At 39.2% G+C, this 27,063-nt stretch overlaps 3 protein-coding genes across 3 annotated transcripts; 2 read left to right on the top strand and 1 right to left on the bottom strand.

The window, feature by feature from the left end:
* Window positions 1-48: 48 nt before the first annotated feature.
* gga1 (golgi-associated, gamma adaptin ear containing, ARF binding protein 1) lies at window positions 49-12,610 on the bottom strand. Its single transcript, XM_084743861.1, has 17 exons — window positions 12,360-12,610; window positions 10,642-10,726; window positions 10,198-10,273; window positions 7,967-8,065; window positions 7,743-7,866; window positions 7,464-7,564; window positions 7,202-7,282; window positions 5,603-5,740; window positions 5,229-5,310; window positions 4,322-4,441; window positions 4,037-4,189; window positions 3,822-3,895; window positions 3,438-3,625; window positions 2,781-3,010; window positions 2,505-2,674; window positions 2,288-2,398; window positions 49-1,421 (listed from the first exon to the last, which is right to left on the bottom strand). The coding sequence occupies exons 1-17, from the start codon at window positions 12,400-12,402 to the stop codon at window positions 1,311-1,313; spliced, it is 1,986 nt and encodes a 661-aa protein (XP_084599987.1). The 5' UTR covers window positions 12,403-12,610; the 3' UTR covers window positions 49-1,310.
* On the top strand, window positions 10,136-24,033 carry LOC146309801 (MICAL-like protein 1). The gene is given in 16 exon segments (XM_084743862.1): window positions 10,136-10,271; window positions 13,871-14,100; window positions 14,953-15,001; window positions 15,163-15,304; window positions 16,839-16,927; window positions 17,031-17,173; window positions 17,775-18,391; window positions 18,516-18,567; window positions 19,879-20,452; window positions 20,612-20,734; window positions 21,599-21,725; window positions 21,876-21,966; window positions 22,097-22,170; window positions 23,195-23,309; window positions 23,400-23,446; window positions 23,615-24,033. Coding segments are annotated over 15 exon segments (2,532 nt in total). The 5' UTR covers window positions 10,136-10,271; window positions 13,871-13,936; the 3' UTR covers window positions 23,740-24,033.
* A 579-nt stretch (window positions 24,034-24,612) lies between these two features.
* polr2f (RNA polymerase II, I and III subunit F) lies at window positions 24,613-27,063 on the top strand. Its single transcript, XM_084743887.1, has 5 exons — window positions 24,613-24,771; window positions 24,970-25,039; window positions 25,221-25,351; window positions 26,223-26,294; window positions 26,469-27,063. Exons 1-5 carry the CDS (start codon window positions 24,752-24,754, stop codon window positions 26,557-26,559), a joined length of 384 nt encoding a protein of 127 aa, XP_084600013.1. The 5' UTR covers window positions 24,613-24,751; the 3' UTR covers window positions 26,560-27,063.

Below are 27,063 nucleotides of genomic sequence, written 5' to 3'. Positions count from 1 at the left end.
TTCATGTGGTGAAAGTGAAGTCATCTTCAACACAAATGTGCCATCAGGTCACCAAGAAAAAAAAAACTTTATTACCCATTAGGAATATTTTACCAGTGTTATGCTCTTGCACATTGCACAAGTCAAATGTACATAACAGAACTGCCATCATTGGTATTTACAGAGCAGTCGTATTGGAGATGAGTGCAGAGGAATGTGATCGAGAGCCTGTGGGGAGGAGGAAGTGTTCAGCATGGCAAGACATGCACTGCAGACCGTAGAAACAAGTTTGACATGTTTGAGACAGACACTGTGCCGAGGGCACCCTGGGTGCAGCTCAGTTTGCATGTGCTCAAGTTTTTGATATTCATTTTTAATCAAATGCTGAAATTAAAACACAAGCTACAGAAAAGATTTTTTCAAAATTAACTTATACCCTACTGAAAATGCTATGAATATATTAAGAATTTAAAGTTATAATGTAGCTGATCTGCATCTCAAACTGCAGACCTTATCTGACTGACATGTAACAGATGAGTTAGACAAATCCATCCAAACGCACAAGAATTTAAATGTTAGAACTGCAAAATAGGCACATATGGCAGATACACAAGTCTGATGTCACAGTAAAATTCTGTTCTTTACACAAGATGGAGAAAAGACAGGAAAACAGTACGGTCAGAAAACCATTCTCTGTGCAAATCAAAAAGTGGACTCAGTCGTGAAAGAAATTAATAAGTGATACTCATCCGTCACAAACTGGACACCACAAAAAGTTGATTAAATATAGCTTCCTCTTGCAAACTAAGATGAGCTACATCTATGTAATGCTTATGTCCTTTCTCTGTTGGTGTGCTGGATTTTGCAAGCATTGTGTCCTGTGTTGGCAGAGCATGCAGAGGTGAAGGTAAATGCAACCGATAACGGATTTAAACTGACTTTGGGTGAAAAGAAAAATCGAGCACACCAAATGAGCTAATATGCACACATCTGATGTTGTTTTCTTCCTTCATAGCACTGTCTGTTAAAAACAAGATGAGACTGACTGCAACAGCTTTGGGAGAAGCAGTTGCAGGTTCGTTTTAAAGCAGCCACATAAAGCAGACTAGACCTAAACACACGTGACTCATTTAAAGCAAAGCATACACACATTACACTGACTGAGCATGAACGTAATCCGAGGAAAGCAATCAATATCGATCAAAGAAAGTACAATGTGATTATCAAAGGAAAACAGGCTTATGCAGCGTGTTGAGTCAGAGAGTCGGTTTAGGGAGGAAGCAGAGTCTGAAAGCAGAGAGAGTCCGTCATGTTGTGTCGGTGTTCAAATGCTATAGGTTCCCCCATGTCTCCGGAGGGGGAAACTGTTCTAGACTGCCGCTCTCACTGTGCTCTTGCTCTCCCATGGTGAAGGTCAATGTGTACTGCAGCTGTACTTTCTCCTAAAAAAACAACACACGTAACAGTCACTTTGTTGTGCACAAAGTAGGATAACCAAAAGAGTAAATGGTGGAAAAAACATGTGTGATCATATGCATTACTGCAGGAAATTCCATTCCATATTTTTTAAAACATGATCTGGGGCATCTGACATTAGTTGCATAACTGCTCAATGGCAAAATAAACAAAAGTGTTCAGACATTTTAATTGTAAAATTACTATCATCATGCACGCACTGTTTTAAGCTGAAGAAGAGGCTCATGGTAAAATACAAACAAACAGTAAATTGCAACTTGTTAATCAAAGCTATTAGAATCCAAAATTAATATAATAAAGAAGTCAGCTGGACCTAAATGAGTGTTTCTCCAGCCTCCTGTCATTTTGCAGAAGTGGCCCCTGAGCAAATTAAGATAAATATTCCCGCCAGAGTGTGTATAAACATGGACAAAGGGTCTCCATTTTCTCCCACTGTACAAAAATAATTTTGAGGCAGAGTCATAGTCTTTTTTATGGCATCAAAAAACTAATAAAAACCAAACAAATCAAAAAATTAACACTTGAACAAACATCAGTGTGACTATCTAAAATGACAGAAACCATCTTTTGGAAAAAAAATAATTTGATGTGTACTTAGATGTTTTAGTTTGGCCCATGTCCCCTCTGCTAACATGGAGGGGGCGGGTTTTATGACCTGTACTGCAGCCAGCCATCAGGGGCGATAGAGGTGTTTTGACTAAAATTTTAGGGAGCTGTCAAGTTGTCCACCTTTATATACTGCATGTCAATGGTTTAGACATAAGGAGAAAGTAAAAGATTTATTTTAAAAGGGACCCTCCCAATGTCTGGACAGTTAAACGTCTCGGCTTACCTTGTTTGGGTTTGCCAGCAACAGAATCTGTGTGACAGCAGCGGGAGGAAGGATGGGGTTGAAAGCTGGGAGCTCTGTTCCTGATGGGGGCTGCAGCTTCACTGCCATAGACTGTAGTTGATACACAAAAACAAACTATTATTTATTTTCTGAGTCAGAAAACCAGCTGCAGTGGTTTACAAACTGAGAGTGACCTAATCGACTTGTCACTGCTGACCTTAGGAGCCGTGGTCTGAAAGCTGATGTTGGTGACGGGGACGGGAGCGGACGACAACATGGAGATGATCACCACCAACACATCAGGACGAGACGGAGGCGAGTCACGAGCAAAGTGAAAGAGAACCCGCAGACTGTGTCCATCAAACACAGTCACAGGTAACAGACTACCTGTAGAGGCAAGGGACAGAAAGGTGAAGAGAGGAGGAGAGCACATCAAATCATCAAATCTGTACCTCCAGGTGGGCGGAAACATAAAGTCAGCATGTTCACTCACTGGGCTTAATGGATTCTAGCGGTACAAAAACATCAGTCAGGGTGACTTCTGCAGGAGGAGGCTCAGTGTGAGTCGGCGACATATCCAGCAAAGTGGCTCCAACGCTGGGTTGAGAGTTGAGGAGAGGAGCAGGAGGTTCTGCAGAGAAGGCTGGGATGGGGTTTGGGGCGATGTTGGACCCAGACTTGCTCTGGAGATCTCGCAGAGTTGGTTTGGACTGCTGCTTGTCCCTAAAAGCATAAAACTGAAAAAGTCATCTCTGCATTTTTGTTGCATTTTAGGCCTACAACGATGATGAATTTAAAATAAAATCTTTTTTTTTTTTTTTAAGTTTCAGTTCCACTGACTTAATCATTGCTGAAACAAAACAAAAGACTAAAATGTGACTACAAGTGCAATTTTCAGTAAGACTAAAACTAAATTTACAACTTTTGTGAAAATGAACATGGGGCCTTTTCGGGGCATGCAGGCAACCCAGAGTAAACAAAAACACAACTAGACAGTGACAGCAACAGCTACTTTACTAATCTACTTCAGTAAACATGTGCACCAAGCAGACAAGTATATCAAACTAAAACTTACAAAAGACAAGGGCTATCTTGAGGACTTTTCTCACAGCTTTAACAGTAACGTGACAGTGTTAGAAGAGTTAAATACCATTTGACCTGCAGGCCCTCTGGAGGCAGCGACTGCTGCAGCAGCGTCTTTCCCAGCAGATCCAGCTCGTCCAGGGCTGAGTTCCCGGGGGTGGAGCCAGACGACAGGGGCTGGGAGTGGGAGGGTGGGTCTGGACTGAGAAGGAGACTGGGTGCTGCTGGGATGTCTGCGTCTATGCTGTCAGAGGACTTAAGAAGAAAGTGAGAGTGTGGGAGAAAAACGGTGGTGCAGAGGACTCGTTGAGTGTACTGGAGCAGTATTAAGAGCAATGATGCCCATTATCATGAATTTCAACTTAAGTTGTCTGAGTTTGACAAATGACGTTTGTGTAAATCATACTAAGTGTCACAAATATCAAAATAAATCAGTCCTTTCTCTGCTCACCTGGAAGGAGTCCCAGGCTGTGGAGTCCTCAGGTTGTGAGGGAGGGTTGGAGGTGTGAGTTCCTTCACTCAAACCTGTGAGATGCACAGAGTGGCAGTGCCATTTAGGAATAAAATTAAACACCTTCAGACCGTTTTCACAAGTTTTCTTTGCTTCAGTTTTAAACCAGTCCATCCTATTGGTGTATGTGCGTGGGGTGTCTAACATGCTGTTACCGAGTGACATGAGCTCGTCGTCGAGGAGACTGATCCCCATCTCTTGTGAGGGGGCGTTGAGGCTGTCTGTTGGAGTGGGAAACTCTGGGAAGGACGGAGGCGACTGTGGTGATGTGTCCAGTCCTGACAGATCTAACAGCGCCGTCCCTCCTCCTGTGAAACACAGATTCAGGCCATTTAAAAAAACAAGCCACTCCAGAGTCTTTAAAGGTTTCTGCAGACTGCTGATTCTGATGCCAATCTATTAAACACTTCACACATTTCTGTGCTCAATGCTTCACTTACCTGATCCCGTTTGTTTCTGTGTGTTTAATGTGTTGTTGCCGTTTACTATCTCCCCCTTCACCTGCTGTTTGTATAGGTTGATGACATGAGTCAGGCTGTCGTTGGCCTGCAGGATCTCCGCTGTGGACAGACGTAAGACAATGCTCCTTATTGTTTTCAGTGTTGATCATTAAGAACTGATATATCTGCTTAAACAACACAGTTTACAAGCTGGTGGATCAGAGCACAAAAAATGTGTCAGCTGAAGTGACGGGACAGACGCAGAATGTTTTCCATCTGAAAAGGCTGTCTGACAGCAAGGCAAAATATAGCGAATAGTTAAACTGAAATAAATTTTATAGGTGGAAAAAAATGTTTTGTTGCTTGCCCTGTCTACACAGGACTCCAGCTGCTTCTCCAAATTGGGGGTGTGGCGACCGCCATCTACTGTAGGTAATACACTGACTATAGATAAGTACCGCATACCACGCCACTTCAAAAAAATCGGAACTATCCCATTTCTATCATATCCACTCCTGCAGAGCACACACAGTGCTGAAGTTTAAGTTCTTTTTGTTTGAAGTGCATCACTTAATTTGTATGTGAAGAGCAGTATGCTGTGTAGTAACACTGGTTGGTATCAGCTTTCAAATATTAGCTCCCATGTTTTCTATATTTAGGGCGTGTCTCTGGTGTTCTATTGTCAGGCAAAACGTTCAAAGAAAAAGGAGGCCTGAGTTCATTGTTCTCTACAACAGAGGAAAAAAGACACCTGAGTAGTCAACATTTGTGGGATTGTTTTTCACTCTTCCTGACGAGGACTAATAGAACTAAAAATATTTCTGCAGCAGATACACAAGGAAGGATCATTTAATTCTTTATCGATTTACATGATATTTAATGGCAGATAAATAAAAATAACACTCACCCAGAGCCTCATCGTTGTCCTCGGTATCACTTGCCAGTCTGAACAGTGTTGGTCTCATTTTCTCACAGCGCTGGTACAGGTCCTGACCACACAAAATACACTACATGAAACATACTACAAAGAGTTTCTAACTGGTTATGAAACAGTCTCAATTTATCACTGATGCCTCTATATGACCTACATAAGCAAACTTGTTATATTTTGTGATTGCAGCAGTGGAAACACTACCTCTTTTGTCCACAGGGGGCTCCGACATCAACACAATATGAGACTTCCTTGTAGAAGCTTTACAGACTTGAAATAAAATTTCTGTCTGATTTATCACTTCTTTATAGTTGTGTATACATTGAAAACTCATTTGTCTTCCAGCTCACCTGTATGAGTTCAGCGTTGCTCTGATTGCTGGCGTTGCTGTCATAGTCCTGCAGAAGCTGAGTCAGCAGAGAAACACTCTCCTTCACCTCCTGAATAGCGTTCACTCGCTTTGACACTTTCTCTGCTCGCTTCTGATCCTAAAACAAAGAGGAGACAAATTCAGGAACGGCACAAATAACACAGTGAGCACAAACATGTGCACATGTATGAAATGATCATACATGCAAAAGAAAGATGTTCCCCACAATGGCTGCTATCTATTTGTTCATAGAGAAGTGCACAACTGACATCTTCAGAGTACTGTGTAAATGAACCGGTATCAGAGGCTCACTGCACTTTTGGATTGTGTTTTCTAGCTCAGACACTAATTCTGTCTTGACTTTACCAGAAAGCTGCTCAAGTCTAATTCAGTGACTGAAATGCCTTGGCCACACTACTAGACTTTCAATGTTGTCACATTACCATTCACACTACACCACTCTCTGCCCTGTAATCACGAGTCTTGGAGTTGCCGTGCTCTGCTGACTACATGACTGATCAGAGACAGGAAGCCACCAACTACAAGATTTTTCACCAAGAAGAATCCCCCCCCTTTTGTCATGAAAACACACAGGAAGTAACAATAGACTAATAATACTTTAGTGTCAGTGTGCAGCATGTTACTGTTGTTTTGCTCAGTCAGACCTGCTGGAGGTGGAGCTCATTTTAGCTACTTTAGAACTTTACAGCGACTGTGGCTTTATGATTACTTTTTGCTGCACTCATCTCTCAGCCCGCGTCTGCACCTCACAGTCAGTGTGCTGTGTCTGTTCTCAGACACGGCCAGATATTAAACCTGCTTAATATCTGTCTCGATATAGGCAAGACACTAGTGAGCTCTGATAGGGCTATGGATCATGTCTCTGAACGGTTCACACATCGCTATCCTCGCTCTCTGGGGGCATGCCACAATTTCCCACTGATCAGAGGGGGTTTGTCTGCGATATTCATGATTTGTTGGCGAGTGGAGATCAAAGCTAAAATCACATATCAGTATCAGATTTGTGACAAACATTTTAGCTCAAGACTATTTTGTAAATCTATTTTAAATTTTGTGGTTTGCTTGGTTTTGATGTTTTATTTAAACATCAAAATAATTCAGTGCTTTTATGACAGGTGTCTTCATGAACCTATGATAATGCTGAAAAGTTAATAAACTGTAAGTGGAAACACAAACATGTAGCTAAAAGCAAGAATGCGGCAGTTCAGCAAGGTCAGGGAGAGGCCATTAGAAAAGTCTGAGGATAAGAGCAAAGAGCAGCTCCGATAACCCCAGAAATCAGGTCAAATTTTCTCTGAATTCTTGCTGAATCACTCTGCCAGTGACACACAACCCCCCCAGGCAACCAAACCAATTCCTCATTCAGTTAATGCTCCTGCCTTGAGTTCAGCACTCTGGTATTTTACTGTCTTTTCCTTTTTTTTTTTTTCTTTTTTTTTAAATCAGACACACACGCACAAGACTTAATCCGCAGCACTTAAATGTGGTGGTGCAGTTAATGTATAACTGAAAAGTGTGATTTATAAAAGGAGGAGAAAGGAGAAGGAAAGACGTTTACCTCTTGGACCATTTCCTTGATGAGCTTGTTGGCGGCTTTAAGGTCCTCGGGGTGCGAGCTATTCAACAGCCGAGACAACATCTGACAAAGCAGACAGCCAGAGTTCACATGGGAGGAAAGGAGTGAACAGGGTTCATAAAGCCCAAAGGAGAGGCGAGCACAATAATGAGCGTGCACAGTCAGTGAGAAACTGGCTCAGGACATGCTCATGTTGGAAAGCATCCTTTCAAATAACTGATTATTTTAACTGACAAGTTCTTACTTTTGACTTCTCCTCGTCTTCAAAAATGGCATTCTTGGGTCGAGGTGGAGGAAGATTCAATAGTTTGTCAGGTGGCAGCTCTGGGTCTTGTTTAATAATACCTGATTTATAAAAAGAATATGAACAAGACAAGGTATTAACTGCATCCAATGATTACTTAATCACTTTAGTTATAAGTTGTTTTAGCCCTTAAAATGAACTTAGGCTGCAACTTTTACTGTCTTACAATAACTCTAGAAGTTATAGTTTACATTCACGTGATGGCAGATAGCCTCTCACCTTGTTTCTTCAGCATCTGATAGGCATCTGAGATCTTGGCCTCATCGGGTAATCCCAAAGTCCAGCTATAGATCAACTCCAAAACCTTCTTTTTTACTGGCTCTGGTGACCTTGAGCCCAGGTACTGAGTGGGGGAAGTGAGGATAACAAAGAAGTTATTAGAAAAAAAAAAACACTGTATGAAAAACATAGATACACTCAGAAATATACTCGTAAAGTCTTACCTTTGGAGAAACTACTTTGATGAGTTCGTTGAGGAAACGGAACTTGCCCACTTCACTATGAAACCTTTTCCCGCAGTTTTTCATGCATGTCTCCAGAACCTAGAGAAGAAATACAATGCCAAAAATAAAACAAAATCTGAAAACAGGAACACCATGCTCTTAAATGCATACCACTTCAAACTATACTAAACTATACTATACTATACATTATGAAACACAGTCAAGGTGGCAGTAGATTTAAAGGACTGTTTCTTTTTGTTACATTTCTGTATATTCCTGTGAATACAATCAGGTACAAACTCATTTGAAAACTGCATCTATGACATACTTCTGATTTACCGTTTGATGCATAACAGTTTTTTTTGGAAGCCCTTATAAAATTTTGCCTCAAGTCTGCCCAGAGTTGTAACCTTATAGCAGCAAAACATCTTCAGTGTGAATAAATGTATACTGAAGGTACCTTCACCGTTTCCAAAGTCAGATTTAAGTACTTTTCAAGCATTTTCAAGCTTTTCCAACACCTTACAGCTGTAATAAAAGAAATATTTCTATATGCTCCAAAATTATACTTTGTGATGACATTCTACAGAAGAAAAGGGAATTTCGTGATGGCAAACCAACACTCATTGAAACAACAACTTCCCAGCATGTTATTGTCTGCAACTTCCCACTCACTGATCCAGAGGGCACAAATCAACAAAGACTGACAAAGACTGACAGATCACACTAGGGGTGCTTTCACATCCATAGTTTGGGTTTATTTGGTGTGGACCAAACTGTTCACATTGACTCTTTACAAATGAACCAAGACAAGTAATTACACAGTTTTACAGACTGACAGGTATCTCTGTGATTGGACAGTTTTTGGCAACTGTCATCCTGCCTCATCAGTGCGTCATCAGGACCTGTGTGGGAAAATCAAATTCCCATGACTGTCAGAGATTTACACAGCACTTTAATGCTTCAGATATGTATATTTAAGCTCACAAAGAAATATCCAATTATAAGCAAATTGTGGCATGTGGTGAATAATGACTGACAGACAGAAACAGGATGAAAAGGAGGCGTCTTGTAGCCTACAGCACACTGCACACTTATGCACATCTTGTTGACCTGCTGTGACTCGTATGTGCGTCATGTCCATGCAGAGAGTGCACTGCAGCACTATGTCTGCCAGACCGACCATATATCTTTATATTTTGAGTTTGCAGAAGTGTTTTGAGGAAAAGAAAAGAAAAAGAAGACATTACCGTTTTTTTTATTTTCCATCATTCAAAGAGGGAGGGAGGGAGCTCATTTGCCTTTCACATGACTTTTTCATGTGTGTGACATACAGCTGTATTAGTGTAGGATCACTGTCACACACTTTTTAATCTGACAAAGCACACAGAGCAGGATACAAGCACAGCAATCTGCACAGCTTTTGGCCTGTTAATCAGGGAAAATTCCCTGCGCTACAGTACTTAACTGTTACTGAACGAATTTCATAAATACAGGTTATACACATATGAATTATACGATCACCTCCTGAACAGACTTAATTATCAGCAGATGGATCTATTATTTATCAAGCTTTTGAAATCGTGCTAAAGTCACATCTGCTCTCATTAAATCCTGTGGTTGGTTTATTTGCTTTCACATCACAAATGAACCACACCAGAGTTTGTTTGGAACTGCACCGAGACCCACCTTTTCAGGTGGACTCAGTCCAGCTCTTTGGTCCACACCCGGGTTCGATTGACAGCTTTCACATCAGTCCAAACAAACTGCACTGAAGGGGCAAACAAACCACGGTCTGTTTTAACTGGACCAAATGAAGCAGATGTGAAAACACCACAAATGTAGTCAAATGTGTAGAGTGGCAAGCGAGACTCAAGCAGAGTTGTCTTTATTTTGCACAAAGGGAAAATGCAACTGACTCTCTCTGACATCTTTTATTTCTTAATTTAAAAAGGTTATCATTTAGTCAGAGGGTGATTTATTATGAAAGTAATGCAGTTCCCCCTTCAAGCAGTTTCAAGCAGTTTATACAAAATCCAAGCCTTTTCGAACCCTTGAAAACATTACATTAAAACTGTTCTGTAGTGTTCTGTGCTTTTAAGGATTTCCAGCACCCGTAACAACCCTGTATATGAGTAGAAAAAACTGCTGACACAAATAATTTTGCACTGAAAATCAGCATCAGTGAAGAGGGCAGCCGACAAGAGAACCTAGTTCAGATCTGGACTCACCAGCAGGGCCTGCATGGCTTCCCACTCCTGTGGAGACTGGATCTTGTGGGCCAAGAGCCTGGTGGCCAGCTGAGGTCTGTAACACAAGTTGCAAACAATGATGAACGTCCAGAGGACTGCACACAGCAGTTTAGGGAAAATGAGCAAATGCAAACATTGCTAAGTGTGTTTCAAGTAGTGCTGAGCAAGATATTAATATTTATTTTACTGTTATAGTATTGTGTTTTTTAGTGTTTACAGCATTTAATGCTAAATTCACACTGGTATAATTTATATCAGATTACACCCATAAAAATGTAAATAATTGAGAAAGACTTGTGAAATGTGATAAATCTGTTTAATTTCTCATTATTATGCAACTCCGCTGCCACAGCTAGGATTAATAAACTTGAATCAACATCAACAAGAAGACAGAGTATGAAGCACAAAACAAAGTCCTCTTACCCTTCCAAATCATTGTTGAGCTGGTCACAGAAGGCATGGATGCTGCTCCAGTCTGTGTCTCTGTTGAGTGGGTTTGTGGCTCTGTCTGAAATGTTAGCAAATACAATTAATCAACTGTCAATGAATCAGTCATTAAGAATTTGACCAGTCATGGTAAACTGAATCCATCTGCTATCAAATATAGATAGAGATCACTTTCATGACTGAGTGTGTTATCTGATATTCATTTATATGTCTTTAATATGTAGGCCTCAACATGTTTATATGTTTCATAGGTTATGCATTATTGACAGATTATGTTGCTGTGGAAATAAAGCTTTGATTGGGGGAAAAATGCAATTGGTATTGTCTGGCAGTCAAGATTACTCACAGACCTTGTTGTCAGCAGCTTCATGTAGAAGCTATTTTCTTTCTACCAACCGTATTACAATGCAGAATTTAGTATGCATCTACTCATGGATGAGAGGCTAATACTGGTGACAGCACAGGTTAATCAATTATCAATCGGTCAATACATTAAGCACAAACTATTTTCATAATTGACTAATCAGTTGATTTTAAAAGAGAGTCACAATTCTCTAATTTAAGCTTCATGTGAATATTTTCTGGTTTCTTTACTCCTTTATGACAGTAATATAATTATATTTGGTTTATGGACAAAACAAGACATTTGAGGATGTCATCTTGAGCTTTGGGAATCACTAACATTTTTCACAAGATTCTGATATTTCATAGCCCAAAAAACTAATTGAATAATCAAGAAAATGATCAAAAAACTAATCATTTACAAAAATAAAAGTTGCTTGCAGTCCTAGTTGCATTATATTCATGAGAAGACAGACATCTCTATTCCAAAATCTCCAAAACTCAGCAACTCTCACCAAAACAATTTAGACGGATAAATTGCATTACAGGTAAGAGGAAAAACCTGTATTTTTAATTTTGGGGTCAACTGTCCCTTTAGCACTTCTTTACATCAGACTAAATAGTGTGACCTTATTGCCCAATTTTAGTGATGTATTGTTTTTAGTTAGGATTTGCTAATAAACTGGCAAATGGCATGTTGTTAATTTTCGCATTTAGATTAAGAAATAATAAGAGAAGCATCAATATTCATGCTCAAAAAATATCTTCACATAATGGCTAGAGATCTCGAATAAAATGCTTAGAGTTTTTCACATAATGTTATGCACCTAAGAAAGCCCAAGAAGGCCTAAAGGCTTCCCAAGAACTCAATGATTAAAATGTGTTGAGTCTCTGCCACATAACGCCAGCATACCACCGTGCTCAGACATATACAGGGCAGGTGCTAGCACTGTCATGTTAGCTAGCTTGCTGTCGCTAGTCGCACTGTGTCGCTGCTTCGTCTAGAACTTTCTTCATGAGGCCACAGCTTTCCTAAAATCATAATTTTACCTCTGTGACTAAAAATGGGGGCCTCATGATCTTGTCGCCCACTAACGTTTCCTGGTTGGGCTATGGTGCCGTGAAGCTAATGCTATGCCTGGCTGTGTTGTGTGTTGACAGCTGGCAAGCACAGCAGCTCCGGAGCTAGGTTAGCATCCTGGTTGTGACGGCGGGGTCTCAGTCCCCTCTGCTGGGACACGCACTGCTGTGACGAGCTGTCATGTCATCGACAGCAACTCGCGGGTAATAATTTGCGAGTGTCCGGGTCTCCAGACAACACTGGCTCGGTAGGATAAGTTTAAAATACTCACTGATACGAGACTCCAAACTCTCAGCATCGGGCGGCGCAGCCATCACTGCGAGATTTATGTGGTGCGTCGGTCTCGCGAGGGACGCACACAGGCACGTACAGGCAGAAGAGACGTAGAACTGGAGTGGATAGAAACGACAAATGAAAACGATCGATTTCTAGACATTTCTGGAATATTTAACGTTATGTACACCATGTAAACGCCCCGCCTTATTTTTATTTCATGCCTCAAATACTGCATGTGCATGTGTTAATTGAAATTAATGAAATTACCATGAGAAAACATTATTTTTTAATCTAGCGTCTTCTTCACAGTTGCTAATTAATACTGATTATTTTTGAGTATTCGTGACAACATCATCAAATATTGCATTCTAGCCACAAATGAGCGATTATAAAGTTGAAGTTTGAATGGGAATAACCATTCTAGTACATTAATTCTACCACCAGAGAGGTGCGTCAAGTGCAAAAACAGAATGATACCGGAAGTAACTTATTTTCACTCTTCAATTAGATCATTTGGTTAGCGTCGCCTTCAACGCATAAACATATACCTATAAAGAAACAATGAGACAAAACACAATCTCTGTCATAGTTGTATTACGATTTTTTAAATTAAACAGCATTTCGTCTCTCAGATCAAACTCGATAAGTTATTGGTAAGCTGCAATTGTTTTATTTTCCTGTTTGACCGGAAGTAGCTTTTATACAATAGCTTACTTTACTGGCAATTCATAAAAAAGCTTCATGAAATTAAAAAAAAAAAAAAAAAAAATGGATGTGCTGTCCAGTCTAATCCACGTTACAATATAACATTGAAACCTGAAACTGAATATGTTGATATAAAAATAAAAAAAATTTAAATTTTTATTTTGTTTAAAAGGATATTTGTTTATTGGTCAAAATGGCAAGAAATGGGAGGAAGGATTGGAATGACCCAATGCCTGTTTTAATGAAAAATAAATCACGTATTATATCTGACTGTCATGCAGTAAAGAGAAAAAAGTATGTCTACATCTGAGAAATAAACTTGTAACCAGAAACCTCCCTTTCCTAATTATAGAGAAGCAGCAGCTCTATGTCTCCCTCTAGCGGCAGCTATTGTGCATTTCACTCAATGTGGAGCACAACAAGCTGGACTCTACGGCAAGTAACGGGATTTTATACTTAACTTTACACCTGTGGCTTCTATCAAGTCGACCATTGTGATCGGGACACTGCAGCTGTTTGGACGACAGTTCACTACATTCAGAAGCTCGTCGGTGGTTTGCGTGGGAAAGTGTTTGTTGTGTTGCTGTGAGCGAAAGAAACAGACTGAGGCTTAAGTTATGGCTGTAAAATCTCTTGAAGTGCGCAGACACATTGGTTTCTGACAAAGCGACATAACAGTGAGGGAAATAACTTCCTTCCTGCTGCTTCACAAACTTGATGCACAAGTCTGGCCGCAGCTTTTCTGCAAAGAAACAGGTAGTCGCACGAATAATAGATGCTCGCTTCCTGTTTCCTCCACAGAGGCAAACCTGCCCAACTTTATTTGATCTCCTGTAACTTATAAAGTGCCATGATCACCCAGCCCACATGTCAAGTCTCACACCAGAAATGGCATCACCGAAGGCTTTGCGAGAGTGGTGCCTCCTAACATGCGCCAATTACCCAAATGTGGAAATAAAGGACATGTCAGCCTCATTCAAAGATGGACTTGCGTTTTGTGCCATCATCCACAAGCACCGACCTGACTTGATGTAAGTAGAGTAGATAGTTTCATACAGTTGTGTTGGCCGTGCACAGTCAGGCTCAACCAGTTGGACAAGGACAGTGAGATGCTGGCCTAATCTGCACGTGCATGATAAGGACATTTCATTCATTATTTCATTCTAAACACATGGTCAATTGTCTTCTTGACTGGGGATGCGCCAGATTGACTAACGTGCAGTCTAATCTGGAGCAGAACAGGACTGCACACTGTGTCTTGGACTAATCCTTTGCTTAATCTCCCTCTCTCTCTCTCTGCCTTAACCTTTTCTTGTCCACTTTAATGGGATTAGTTGGTTTGTTTTTACCTCTTACATACAGCGGTACAACTGGAATCATCACATCTAATTTCTGATCTTGAAAGCTGCATTTTGTTTGTGCAATACTGTATAGCTGCATTTCCACCCAGAGTGTCTGGAACTTTTAGTCCCAGGAACTGCTGTTCAAGGAACTAAAAGGTTTCCACCATCGTCTAAAGACCTGCAAAGATTAGGGAAATTAGTTTGCTGACATGAAAACGTGACTTCTGTTTTTACACATCATTGTTGCATACAACAACTGATGTTTCATGCTTTCTTCTGTAACTCCATGTTGGTTTTATGGCACAACACAAACATCAGAAAACAAATTGGTTTGGGGCTGCAGATTAGATAGATAGAAACTTGGCTTAAGTTCATTCTAAGGTTCCCAGTCCCTTTGGAAAGTTCCTGCAGTGGAAACACAGCTTAAGTCTGTCGAGTGTCTGGTTAACAACTGGTCTAAGCAACTGTTGTGTTTGTTTGATTTTTGTTTTTTCATTATCAGTAAAATCAGTCTCTCCATTTTCCCTCATATTGCTCCAGAGATTTCAGCTCCCTCTCCAAAGATAATGTTTATCAAAATAACAAACTGGTGAGTTTCCTCCTATGTTTGCACAGAAGCCACTCTAAACTGTGTTTGTGATTTATTTACTAACACAAAACACTATTTAACACAACTTGTGGGTAATTTGTTTTTGTGCAACTCTTTCTTTACGGTGGTCTACCTTCATTCTCTATCTTTCTTGTCTATAGGCGTTTGAGACAGCAGAGATGAAGTTGGGCATCCCTGCACTGCTGGACCCATATGACTTGGCGTCCACTAAGGTGCCTGATTGTTTGAGCGTCATCACCTACCTTTCCCAGTACTACTACTTCTTCAACAGGAAGTCTTATGGTGTGTTGAGTAGAATCTCTCTTCCCTGTTCTATATCTCTTTATCGGATGCTGTTATTCATGTTCATTCACAGCAAATCAGAAAGCAGAGTTTAATGGTCTTGCTCAGAGCCAATTTATCAAGGTACATGATGATCAAAGGCCGACCTCATTTGGAATAGTGTATATATTATTGATTCTTGATGGAATCCCTGTAAAATGGCTGCAACTAATGATTATTTTCATTGTCAAATAATGTGTTGATTATTTTCTTGATTAATTGATTTGGTATTTGTTCTATAAAGTATCAGAAGATTGTGAAAAACATCCATCAATGTTTCCCAAAACCCAAGATGACGTCCTCAAATGTCTTGTTTTGCCACCAAACCCAAAGACATTCAGTTTACTGTCATAGAAGAGTAAAGAAACCAGAAAACATGCACATTTAAGAGGCTTGGATCAGAGAATTAGACTTTTTTTTTCTCTTAAAAAATGTCTCATACCAATTAATTAATTATCAACATAGCTGGCAATTAATTGACAAGTAATTGATTATTTGATTAACTGTTACACCTTTAAATATGTCTGAATTCCCCAGTCAGGATTTCTTGCTTCTAACTATTTTATACAGAATGTTATACAAACACAAATCAGATCAGTTATTTTACTTTTGAATAGTTTCTGACAGAATATAAAATGCAAATGCAATACCTAAAGTAATATTACACCATTACCATATATGATTTCATATTGGAATCAATATGTTGATGGTTTAATTGGAAGATGGCTTGGCTTTTACCTAATCAATACTCACCTAATACTCACAAGTAAAGTTAAGGATATTTCTTTTACAGTCATGAATTCTATACATTTTAAGACTATGTAAAGAGTGAGAGAGAGAGAGAGAGAGAGAGAGAGAGAGAGAGAGAGAGAGAGAGAGAGAGAGAGAGATTGATGTGAATTGTAATTTCTGTTATGAATGTCCAGAATCTGTTGTGCATTTGTTTTTGCCCACTTGAGAAGAATTTCTGTCAGAATCTCTGTGTTTTTGTTGCTTGAAATATTGATGAGGTATTTATCATGCTTTGGAAGAAAATATTGTTTGGTCTCCTGGAAGATGGTGCACAGACGGACACGTGGATACTATTATAATAATAACAGTTACAATGATGTCAAAATTCCATATCCATAAATGTACATTTACATGTAGGAGGCCATGCTTTGTTGCATACAATAAGGAATTCAAGCAATACATTTATTCAGTTTGTCACTCTTTGAAACATACCTCCAGCTTTAAAGCTAGCTTCGTTCTTTTTTTGTTCGCAGAAAAAGGGGGGAGAAACATGATTATTGAAGGACACTAAGAGGTTCCTAGGTTTATATGTGGTGTTCTGGGATCTGTAGAGACAGAGTGTTTTGGGTGCACGACTCTTCTTTACTCGTCACATCATTTGAATGAAATCTTCAGACAGCCCACACCACTCCTCTACTCAAAACACACTTTCATCTTTCATCCAAATTCTGCTCCATTTGCATGTCTTCTCTTGACTTAGCAGCAGGTCTTGCCAGTTTGAGGTCATCACATGTCGCTGTCTTAAACAACTTCACAAAGCGTAAAGCTCCTGATGGTCTGAAATCAAGTAAGGTAATTACTCTCCGTCGTTTTAATGCACATATGCTCTGCTTTCTCCTGCTCTGTCTCAACTCAGCTGTAGGGTCTTAGTTGCTGGTTTCTCTTCTCTTTTCAGAGTTCGACTGATCTCGAAACCAGGAGACAAGATCGTTTGTCCAACACAAGGCCGCGAACGGTGTGTCACTCGTGTTTTAAGCCTGTCCACCTCATACAGAGACATTTGATTGATGGAAAGGTCTACCATCGCAGCTGTTTCAGGTAACAGCAGGGAACACTTTATTAATAAATGGTAAACTGACCATTAACTTAAGGTTAGTTATTTCACTATTAATTAATAATGAAATCATAATAGTTAATGTTAAATATTAGTAATGCTGTCATTTATGTGATTTTATCATTAGTTTGTGTAAATGTTATTTGCATCATAGCTGATAGGAGACAATAACAGTCCTGATTACATTAGTAAACTTTTATTATTGCACACATAGAAAATATTTCAAACAATGTCAGTTTTTAACAGTGAAATAACTATTAACAAAAGTGTAATTAACCAGCAGTTTACCATGTATTATTGATGGTTATTATGAAGTAAAATGTTAGTTTTGCTTCTATCAGGGTGCAGATGTGGATTCGTCCAGACTGTGTGTAGATCTGGTTAAGACTGCAGTTCACTCATAAGAATGCGTTTCAAATGTGTTTCAAGTGACCGCTGTGATCATATTTGATGTCTCTACTCACATGTGATTATCTGCACTTGGTCACACAGCTTGAGAATTGTTTTTTTTAGTTTTTTAGACATATCTTTTTTGTTAACATGTGTTAAGGATGACTTTACAGGAACACATTTTTTGTCTTTCAGGTGCAAAGTGTGCCGCAGCGCTCTTTTACCAGGGTCTTACACACAGGGAAGTGATGCTTGCTCCTTGATCTGCACTCACCACTCAACAGACAGTGAAAGTCCTCGTGTCGATCTTAATCAGCAGATTGGGTCTAGTGAGAATCACCCCAAATGTACGTTTCAGGCAGGTTATATTTCTCTGGGTGGATTGGCTGTTACCAGCGTCCCTCATTATACTAAGAAAACAGAGTCACAGGACAAACTGGTTTGTAAAATTGTGGAGATGGAGGGGAAAGACAGGCAGGAGAGGAGTGGAGAGGTAAAAGACAGAGACCACAGAGACACCACTGTTGGACTGACAAGCATGGCAAAGAAGCCAGCACCTCCTCCTTATGTTCACCCACCCACTGTTAATGACAGGAGCATCGAAAGAACTGGAAAAGCTGGAGCTGCACCCGTCCTGGCCGACAGCACGACGCAGCAGGAGTCATCTGAGCTCTCTTCACCGTGTAAACAAGGGACAGAAGGAAATAGTCGGCCAGTTCCAGCCCCAAGGCGAATGTTAAGCTCCTCGGTCGTCCCTGTTCCTGCACCCAGGACCAAAACTTCTCAGGCAACCAACAGCCCCACTGCTGCAGGTAAATTCACACTATAACATTTCACTGTGAGTTATTTATTTCTTAGTATGTATGCTGATGGTAAGTCCATGACCATCTCTTCTCTTTTAAGACATTTTTATTTTTTTATATATATTGCTCACAGGCAAGTCATCCAGCCAGAACAAATGGCCACCCAGTTCATCTCACATGTAAGTGTACAGTCTGCTCTCTGCTTCTCTTTGGCACAAAGATCTCACTTTTATTTCTTTTGAATATGTTATATTTTCAAACATCTATTTCATTTTTACCTTTTTATGCCTCTGCACCGGCAACAGCTGTGGCCAGAGGCTTTCTGTTTGTAGGTTGTCTGTGCGTCCATATGTCTGTTCATATGTCTGTCCATCCATCCCATTCTTGTGAGTGTGATATCTCATGAATGCCTTGATGGAACCTCTTCAACCTTGACACACATGAACTCACTTGGACTCAAGGATGAACCAATTAAAGGATCAGTGTCCACTATTCCATACATGTAGCCATATAAGCAGCACTGATATTATAACCCTTTTTGACAATCAGGATGATGATGTTAATAAAATGTTTCATGATGTAATTACAGTGACCTTTGAGCTCCAAATTATAATCGATTCATCCTTGGGTCCATGTGGACATTTGTGCCAAATTTGAAGAAATTCCCTGCAGGCATTCTTGAGAAATCTCATTCAGAAGAATGGAAGGAACTGAAAACGTTTGGCCAAGGCTGTTGCTGGTGTGGAGCCATAAAAAATGTTTTTCAAAAATTTTGAATCCCAGAGGTCCCTGAGCATACAGTCATGGATGTGTATAAAATTATGCTGATTGGTCCAGTAGTATTTGAGATTAGTTGTGGTCACACATACATGTGCAAGTGATCACTTTTGCTTGGTGGAAATAATAAAGAGGAAAAAATGGGTCTATAAAAGTGTATTAAAATGCAAGAATATTATAAATAAGATTATTTTTTGAAGTGTACAGTCTAAATGCTTTGTTGATGCAGTATACAGAGTAATGCACAACTGAATTATTATTGCACAGTGGATGTGTTACATTGTTTTATTAGTAGGTCACTATTGCATGAATTAAGTAAATTACTCATAAATTATGGATTATAGGTCTTGATAGGGATGAAGAAAAACCAAGCCATGCAAAGCTGGTCATCTTGCAACAAGCATAGGACAAGGGACAAATTAAGTTAGCGAGTAGTAACCACACTGATAATAAAATTAATAATGTATGTTAGATTTGACTTTGCAAGAGAAAGGCATTGAGACTGCATGAAAGTACGCTAGGTGGCAGTTTCTAATTTCCGTTGGAGGTTCTTCCACAGTTGAGCAGCTCTTACAGAAAGGCCTGATTGGATGAATGAACTGTTAAGAGTTACACAGTCCCAGAATGATAAATATAATAATTAGAAATAATGACTGATTTCCTCAGAAGTTCTTCCTCACTTTTGGAGTCATCTTTTGTCTTTCTCCTCGTTGCACCAGCCCAGCCAGCAGCAGCCCAAAAGTAATAACCAACCATCCATGGATGGCCATTGTCCATCCTGGACCCTGGACGCAGCTGCCTCCTGCTCCACCTCCAGTGCCCATCCCTCGATCCAAATCTGTCTCTAACCTATATAGGTGTGGCTACAGACCCAAAGTGCCTGCTCCCAATCCGTTCGGAGAGGATGAAGATGAAGAGGGCACTAAACCAGAGCCTGCAGACCAAACTCAACCCTCAGTGGCAGCTACCCATTCAGGGAATGGAGACAATCTGGGTGGAGTTACTAACACAGTGGACACTTCAAGTGAACCAGTTGGAGAAACTGGTCAAATCGGCATATCAGAGTTGAAAGAAACTGGAAACACAGGAGGTTCACTACCCGATGTGACCGAGGCAGCAGTGGCAGCAGCAGCAGCAGGGCCACATGCCACTTCAGATGAAGCACAGAGCTACATTTTAAATAGGAGTCTCTCTGTGCCAGCTATCGCATCCGCCCACTGTCAAAGCTCCTTTGTGGCTGTTGACATTAGAGAGGCAGATGAATGTAATCAGGTCGCGTCATGTCAAAGTAAGGTAAGAATAAATATAATGGTTAACTAAAAATAATGAAATCTAACTTCACTCCTCTGAAAAGCATGTTTTTATGGGTGCTAATGCTACATAAACATATCACACTAGGTTAACCATCACGTCATCATCTGTTGTGATTTTCCATTTTCTTTCAATTTCTAGCTGGCCTGCAAAGAGAACCCCTTTGATCGCAAACCTGTAATGCCCAGATCAAAAACTTGTCAGGCCCTGCCATCTAGACGGGCCGCTGCTCCTGGACATGGCTTCCCACTCATCAAGAGGAAGGTACAATGACTGGATTTAGATCTCAAAAGGCAACTAATGATAAAAAGAATAACTAAAATAATGTTTAATCTATTTGTGTGTTTATAGTTCTTCTTTTTGGCATCTTCTGGTTTTAAAAGCTGCATTACAGTAAAGCGATGTAATTTTCTGATTGATCCAGCTATTCTGTTATTTGCCTTTCCTATGGATGCAGAGATGAAGGTGAAATTCTGAGCCAATAATGATGTCTAAAATAACAATTTGGCTGATTCTTATACTAATGTGTTATGTTTTTTTGTATGTGTGTTGTTTATTTTGTTTTGTTGTTATTTATTTCCCCTTTTGTGCCAGCAAAACAAAGAAACCTTCTTTATAAATCTGTCCATCCCTAGATCATTACTGATGATTGTTTATCAAAAATCTCATTGTGTTAATGTTTTGTGAAAGCAGTGCACCAATAGTCATTAAGTTTTAAATCTGAATAACTTTTGTGTTTGCCTCCATGTCATCATCTTTAACTTTAGTAGATTAATGGATTGGATTATTAGATGCATTGTTAAAGGGACAGTTCACCCCAAAATAACAAATTTTTAACAATTAAAAAAAAAAAAGAAAAGTACATTCAAAAAACTCTGCAACAGTATCTCTTTCCAGAAATCATGACACAGTTACTCAAGATAATACACTTTTTAGGATAAAAAAGTAGTTCTGTTAGATTATACCGTAGAAAGAAAGTTGTTCCTCCATGAAACTACGCACACCAAGGTCTGTTGATAATCTTGAGTAAAGATATGTACTTTTAATTCTAGGCTGAACTGTCCCTTTAGGTTTTAGCCCTCATCGGGTTCAATTGTAAGGGATTACATGTAAATTATTACTTGACAGGTGCAGACAGACCAGAACGTTTCTACAGAAGACCTGCAACTGGAGATGAGAGAACTGGATAAACATCTGGAGGAAATAGAACAGCGAGGAGTCGAAGTGGAGAGGAATCTGAGAGACTGCAAGAATGGTTCACCAAATTGTTCCTACTGGTTCTAGATAACATGATTTACTGTCACAAAATCAGTCTCTGTGAATGCAACGTGCACAAATACTATACTAACAGTATAACAGGGATGTTTATATCTCTGGTATGTCTTTTTTTTTTTTTTTTTTTCAGATAAAGATCAGGAGCAAATGCTAATGGAGTGGTTCTCTCTCATCCATGAGAGACATGTTCTGGTGCGCAGAGAAACAGAGCTGGTTTATCTGTAAGTAGAATGGACCCGGACAATGATTTTGTTGTATGTGTTTCCACTGTAGTTTACTCCATATCCATTCAGTGTTGTGATGGCACGTTTCCTGAATTTTACTGACATTTTGTGTTATGCCTTTTCTCAGGACAAAGCAGCAGAAGTTAGAGGAGAGACAGGCAGATGTGGAGTATGAGATCAGATGCCTCCTTAACAAACCAGGTCAGTGTGTTAAAGTGTGCATCACTGTGTCACCTAATAACAGTTATGTATCTCAGTGATAACCAGTTATTCCTTTTAGGAAACCTGGGGGGCTAAAAACATAATCAATAGGCCCAATATTTCTAGTTTCACCCCTAACCATATCACTTTTCTGATGTGGGTTTAAAGAGATCCATAATTAAAATCAGACATACACAACATATATTAGAGTTGCATGATATGTATTTTTTTCAGCCAACCTATAATTTCATATTTTTGGATTTTAAAAAAAAGTTCATAACCTGTAGAGTGCACATCTCCATGGCTCATATCTCCAAACCTCAGCAACTCGCCGTAAAACGGTCTAGATGGTTATATAACACTACAGGTAAGAAAAAAACATGTATTTTTGAATTTGGAGTGAACTGTCCCTTTAAATGTTTTATATAATCTGTCAAATCAGATATATTTTATTGCAGAAATAATAAATGATAAATAATAAAAAAAATTCCCATTATGGGCCAATGATTTACGTGCCCTGATATTTATTGTTCATCTCTTAAGTATATCATAGATGCACAGAAACATCAGTATCTGTATCTGTACTTGGAGAGAGGACCAGAGGTGTGTGTGGTTTATACTGGAAGTCACTTTAAACCAGGCTAATGTTTTATATTTGAATTTAATATTTAATAATATTATAATATATTAATAATATATTAATATTTGCAATGCGTTTGTTTTGCCTTCAAAGTGTCAAGTTGAGTTAATATTGACATTTAATGATTTTGAAATATTTCCACACCCTCATATTGTATTAATCTCATACTAACTATTAACTTTAACTGCGGGACATTAAGCAATCACAAACTGTGAGTTTTACCTTCCGGTCTGAAACGCATTTGAATATAAAGGAAATGTCAAATAAATCAGAAAAGACACTGGGTTTAGTGTCCTGGATGTGGTGAATGCGACGCAGTGCAGAGGAGTGAACTGAGGTGCTTTGTTTTATTAACATGTTACACACCGTCATCTTCACATTCAGAGAGTGACTGGAGTCAGGAGGACCGAAGTCAAGAGCAGCAGCTGATGGATGAGCTGATCGCCATCATCGAACAGAGGAACCAGATCATCAGCTGCTTGGACCAGGACAGACAGAGGTGCACAGAAAAGAAACAACAACACATGGTGCTTTCACATTTATAGATTTTTGTGTTAAACTGTAAATGCAATTTTGCTTTTCTGAACAGGGAAAGAGAAGAAGATATGCTCTTGGAAACCATGATGAAGAACAAAGGTGAGAAAATTACTTTTTATATCAAAAAGTCACCCTTAAAAAAATAGCCTTTTTCATACTACTATGTGTCTTCTCCTGTCCAAGTCTTACTCCTATCTCTGCCTAGAAAAACACTCATGCTTGCTTACAAAAAGGACTGAAAATAGTAACTGTGACATCTCTCCACAGAGCTACAGAAAGAAGGACTAAAAGAGCTGAAGAAGTCAAAAGGAAAGTTCAAGCCCACCAAAGTTTTTAAGATGCTGAACCATAAAGCAGAGAGCACCAAAGACTCTATGGACAAAAAGAGCTGATGTACAATAATGACTGCAGAAATATGTATAGACAACACACTTATTTATACTTTGAGATGATACTGATGATCATAGTACATAGTTATTGATTTCATGTTGAAGAGCATCTCAGTAGCATAGACAAAATGAGTAATTTTCTCAGTACAAATGATTCAGTGTTGTCATCACATGCGTTTCTCGTATTTCATTACTTGCTCTGTCTTCCATATGCAAACAGTATTTATGTTTTTTTTATTGTATTACAAACTTGTATTAGCAGAAGTATGCAATAAATATTTATTTTGCAAAGTTTTATGTCCTGTCCATGGGGAAGAATTGTATGCTTTCTGATTATGCAACTGTTTTTGAAATGTTAGTTATCAACTATGCTGAAGAAAGTAGTTAGTAAAACAACTTGTCATGAGTTGATTGAATAAGAACATTCATACAGTATAGATGTTATTTCCATGAGAATTTTAATTGTTTTTGCTCTAATGTTATGCTTTTGAGGTAGAAACACTGGAGAGCAGAGTTTAGAAATCCTCATAGAGCTGAAAAAATGATGCAGGGTGCAATCTCTCTTCATGTGCTATTTTCAAAAAAAAAAAAAAAAATGGTGGGGCATAGAGCCACTGGAGGGGGTCATGGATGACCAGGGGGAAAATATGGAGTGAAACAGGGGCAAATGAGTATAATTTATGCTGGGGAAAAAACAAGAGATTTCACTAAAATTCAGCTTGGGGCCTTTTTTTTTTTATTTTATTACTTCTCTCATCATTGTTAATAATAGATACAAATCGTGGCGTGACGTGTGGGTGAAACTTTTCAACTTCTATTTATTAAACCGCCACAAGCGGAACGAAGAACAAGCCTTCCTCTTATCCACCCGGAACATTTCCCGACGCACCAACTAAGTAAGACGGAAGTCGAACTATCGTAACGTTCCATCATTCATGTGGGTTCATGTTGAGAAAAAAGGATTCTGAAAATCTGTAATACTAAATACTCACTCATACGAGCTTCAAAATAAAACATGTCCGACAACGAAGATAAGTAAGTAACGACACACAGCTTTGACACTTTAGCTTAAGCTGCGTATTGCCTGTAACTTTTAACACAACACAACGTGGGCTAACGTTAGCGGTGTGGCTAACTAACGTTTAGCCAGATAGTTAGCAGCAGAACTGGCCATTATATGTTTATTGTGGATCGGTTTTCTTTGTGATAACTGTCTTAATGTCACATTTGTAGCTTCGACGACGGAGATTTTGATGATGCCGAAGAAGATGAGGGATTAGATGACTTGGAAAACGTAGAAGATGTAAGTTCACTGTTTAGTTATTAGATAATTGGCTTTAAAATGGTTAAAATAGACTTTAACTGGTAATTTATCAAGCCATTTGCAAAGTAATCTTATTTGTTTCTAGCGTGCCCAATCTCTTCCATGTGTTCTTGTAATTTGGTGATTTGATGAGTTTAAACCTGTTTGCTCCTGTGATCAGGAGGATCAGGAGAATGTGCAGATCCTGCCTGCAGGTGAGGGGCAGCAGGCAAACCAGAAGAGGATCACAACGCCCTACATGACCAAATATGAGAGGGCCAGAGTGCTTGGGACACGAGCTCTACAGATCGCGTGAGTATTGTCATATGTGTGAATCTACCCTTCAGATCTGACGGGTGTGCTACGAAGCCAGACTAATGAGTTAGCGAGGTATGTTGAGTTGAAAGTCACAAAGTTGGAGGGAAGACGTTATATATGCAGAGTTACTGAGCTGTACGTTAGTAATGCCATCAAACAAAACTGTATTATAGTATTACAGAGTCAGTTTTGTGATGCAGAAAGTATTTTCTCCTGTTTGCCTCACACAGCAGATCATCCACACACTAAAAGAATAATAAAGCAAGAGCAGACACTTAGATGTTTTAAACTTGATCCTGCTTGACTTTCAAGTCTGTTTCACACAGCTGATTAGAAAGATTAGGAAATTGATCAGCCTATCCTATTTATCTTGGATAATATTCAATCAGTAAAATGCATTTCATTTTGATTTGGCCAAAAACTGAACTAACGATGATCGATTCTAAATGCAAGGTAGTCACTCGAACTCAGACTTTGGATTGTTTTTTTTTTGCACTGCAGGTTTATTCTAAACTCTCTAACTGTTTCTACCTAGTTTTGATAAGAAAAGCTGTAAGATCCTCCACAGTCTCAACTGAAATATTGAGAGACTGACTTGTAAATCTAGTTAGAGTAGAATCACTAGATTGAAGTGAAATCAATTCTATATCAATCAGTTAATGAAGCTTACAGATACTTGCTTTTTGCAGGAGTGAGGTAAGGATGGAGCGTGGGATTTGTCTGAGTGGCTGTAGTCAATACCTTTAATGTAAAGACTACTGTATATTGTAGGAGAGTTTGGATGGTTTGAGGCATCTTTATTTGTTAGCCACTTGTGGATTCACTGTAATTCAGCATTTACTGAATCTGTCTCTGTTTCCAACAGGATGTGTGCCCCAGTCATGGTAGAGCTTGAGGGAGAAACTGATCCCTTACAAATAGCAATGAAAGAGCTTAAGTAAGTAACAATATTATAGTTTATATAATCATTAATGCTTTGTAAATTTATGTTACGACTGCATCCCTACTTTCTTTTTGTCATTATTTAAGGAGTGGGTCAGTATTCTGTGATGTAGAGCTTCTCTGTATTTCCCAGTGTCTTACTGTGAATTTTGTTTGTGCCCTCCAACAGGAGCAGAAAGATCCCCATCATCATCCGCAGATACCTTCCTGATGGCAGTTATGAGGACTGGGGCTGTGACGAACTCATCATAACTGATTAAACTTGTCTACTATGCACTGACAAAACAATCCTGGTTCACACCAACCGGCAGCTCAGGTCAGTCAGCTACACAAACCCAGAGGACTCCTGAGACGGATACAACCATCACCCACCTGTCCATACCTCAGTTTGAATCACAGACACCCATCACATTGGGTGAAATAATGAATACATGACTTGTACTTTACTGACACTAGAAGACACATCCAAATCAAAACAATGTTATAAATGTGTGACCTGACATCTTACTTTGTCAGTCTCATGGTGTCGTTGGATGTCACACAACAAAAGTAAAATTCAAAGTTAGAATCTGCAGTATTTCTTATTTTATCAGCTGCATTATAACTTAGAGCCACAAGGGGGAAATGTAACTTAAGTCAAACATTTACTTTGTTTTACAAAATAATCCTGTGTTGTAATTATTCCATTTGTTGTTTTTGAAGGAGAGAGGTGATTAGTGTGAAAGAACTGTTTTATAGATATTAATAAACTCTTTTGTATAAAT

Source organism: Lutjanus erythropterus, chromosome 19, assembly GCF_056507025.1.
Source record: "Lutjanus erythropterus isolate fLutEry1 chromosome 19, fLutEry1.hap2, whole genome shotgun sequence".
NCBI classification, from domain to species: Eukaryota; Metazoa; Chordata; class Actinopteri; order Lutjaniformes; family Lutjanidae; genus Lutjanus; species Lutjanus erythropterus.
This window is presented reverse-complemented; position numbering and strand designations above follow the sequence as displayed.

What these genes read in the sequence shown, in the direction of transcription:
- gga1 (XM_084743861.1), bottom strand. Translation starts at nt 12,402, where the DNA reads ATGGCTGCGCCGCCCGATGCTGAGAGTTTGGAGTCTCGTATCA. An exon ending in TCAAGGAAATGGTCCAAGAG is followed by an intron (nt 5,741 to 7,201) that starts GTAAACGTCTTT and finishes TCTTTGTTTTAG; the next exon opens with GATCAGAAGCGAGCAGAGAA. An exon ending in CAGCCTGGGACTCCTTCCAG is followed by an intron (nt 3,626 to 3,821) that starts GTGAGCAGAGAA and finishes TTTCTTCTTAAG; the next exon opens with TCCTCTGACAGCATAGACGC.
- polr2f (XM_084743887.1), top strand. Translation starts at nt 24,752, where the DNA reads ATGTCCGACAACGAAGATAA. An exon ending in ATGTCCGACAACGAAGATAA is followed by an intron (nt 24,772 to 24,969) that starts GTAAGTAACGAC and finishes TCACATTTGTAG; the next exon opens with CTTCGACGACGGAGATTTTG. An exon ending in ACACGAGCTCTACAGATCGC is followed by an intron (nt 25,352 to 26,222) that starts GTGAGTATTGTC and finishes TGTTTCCAACAG; the next exon opens with GATGTGTGCCCCAGTCATGG.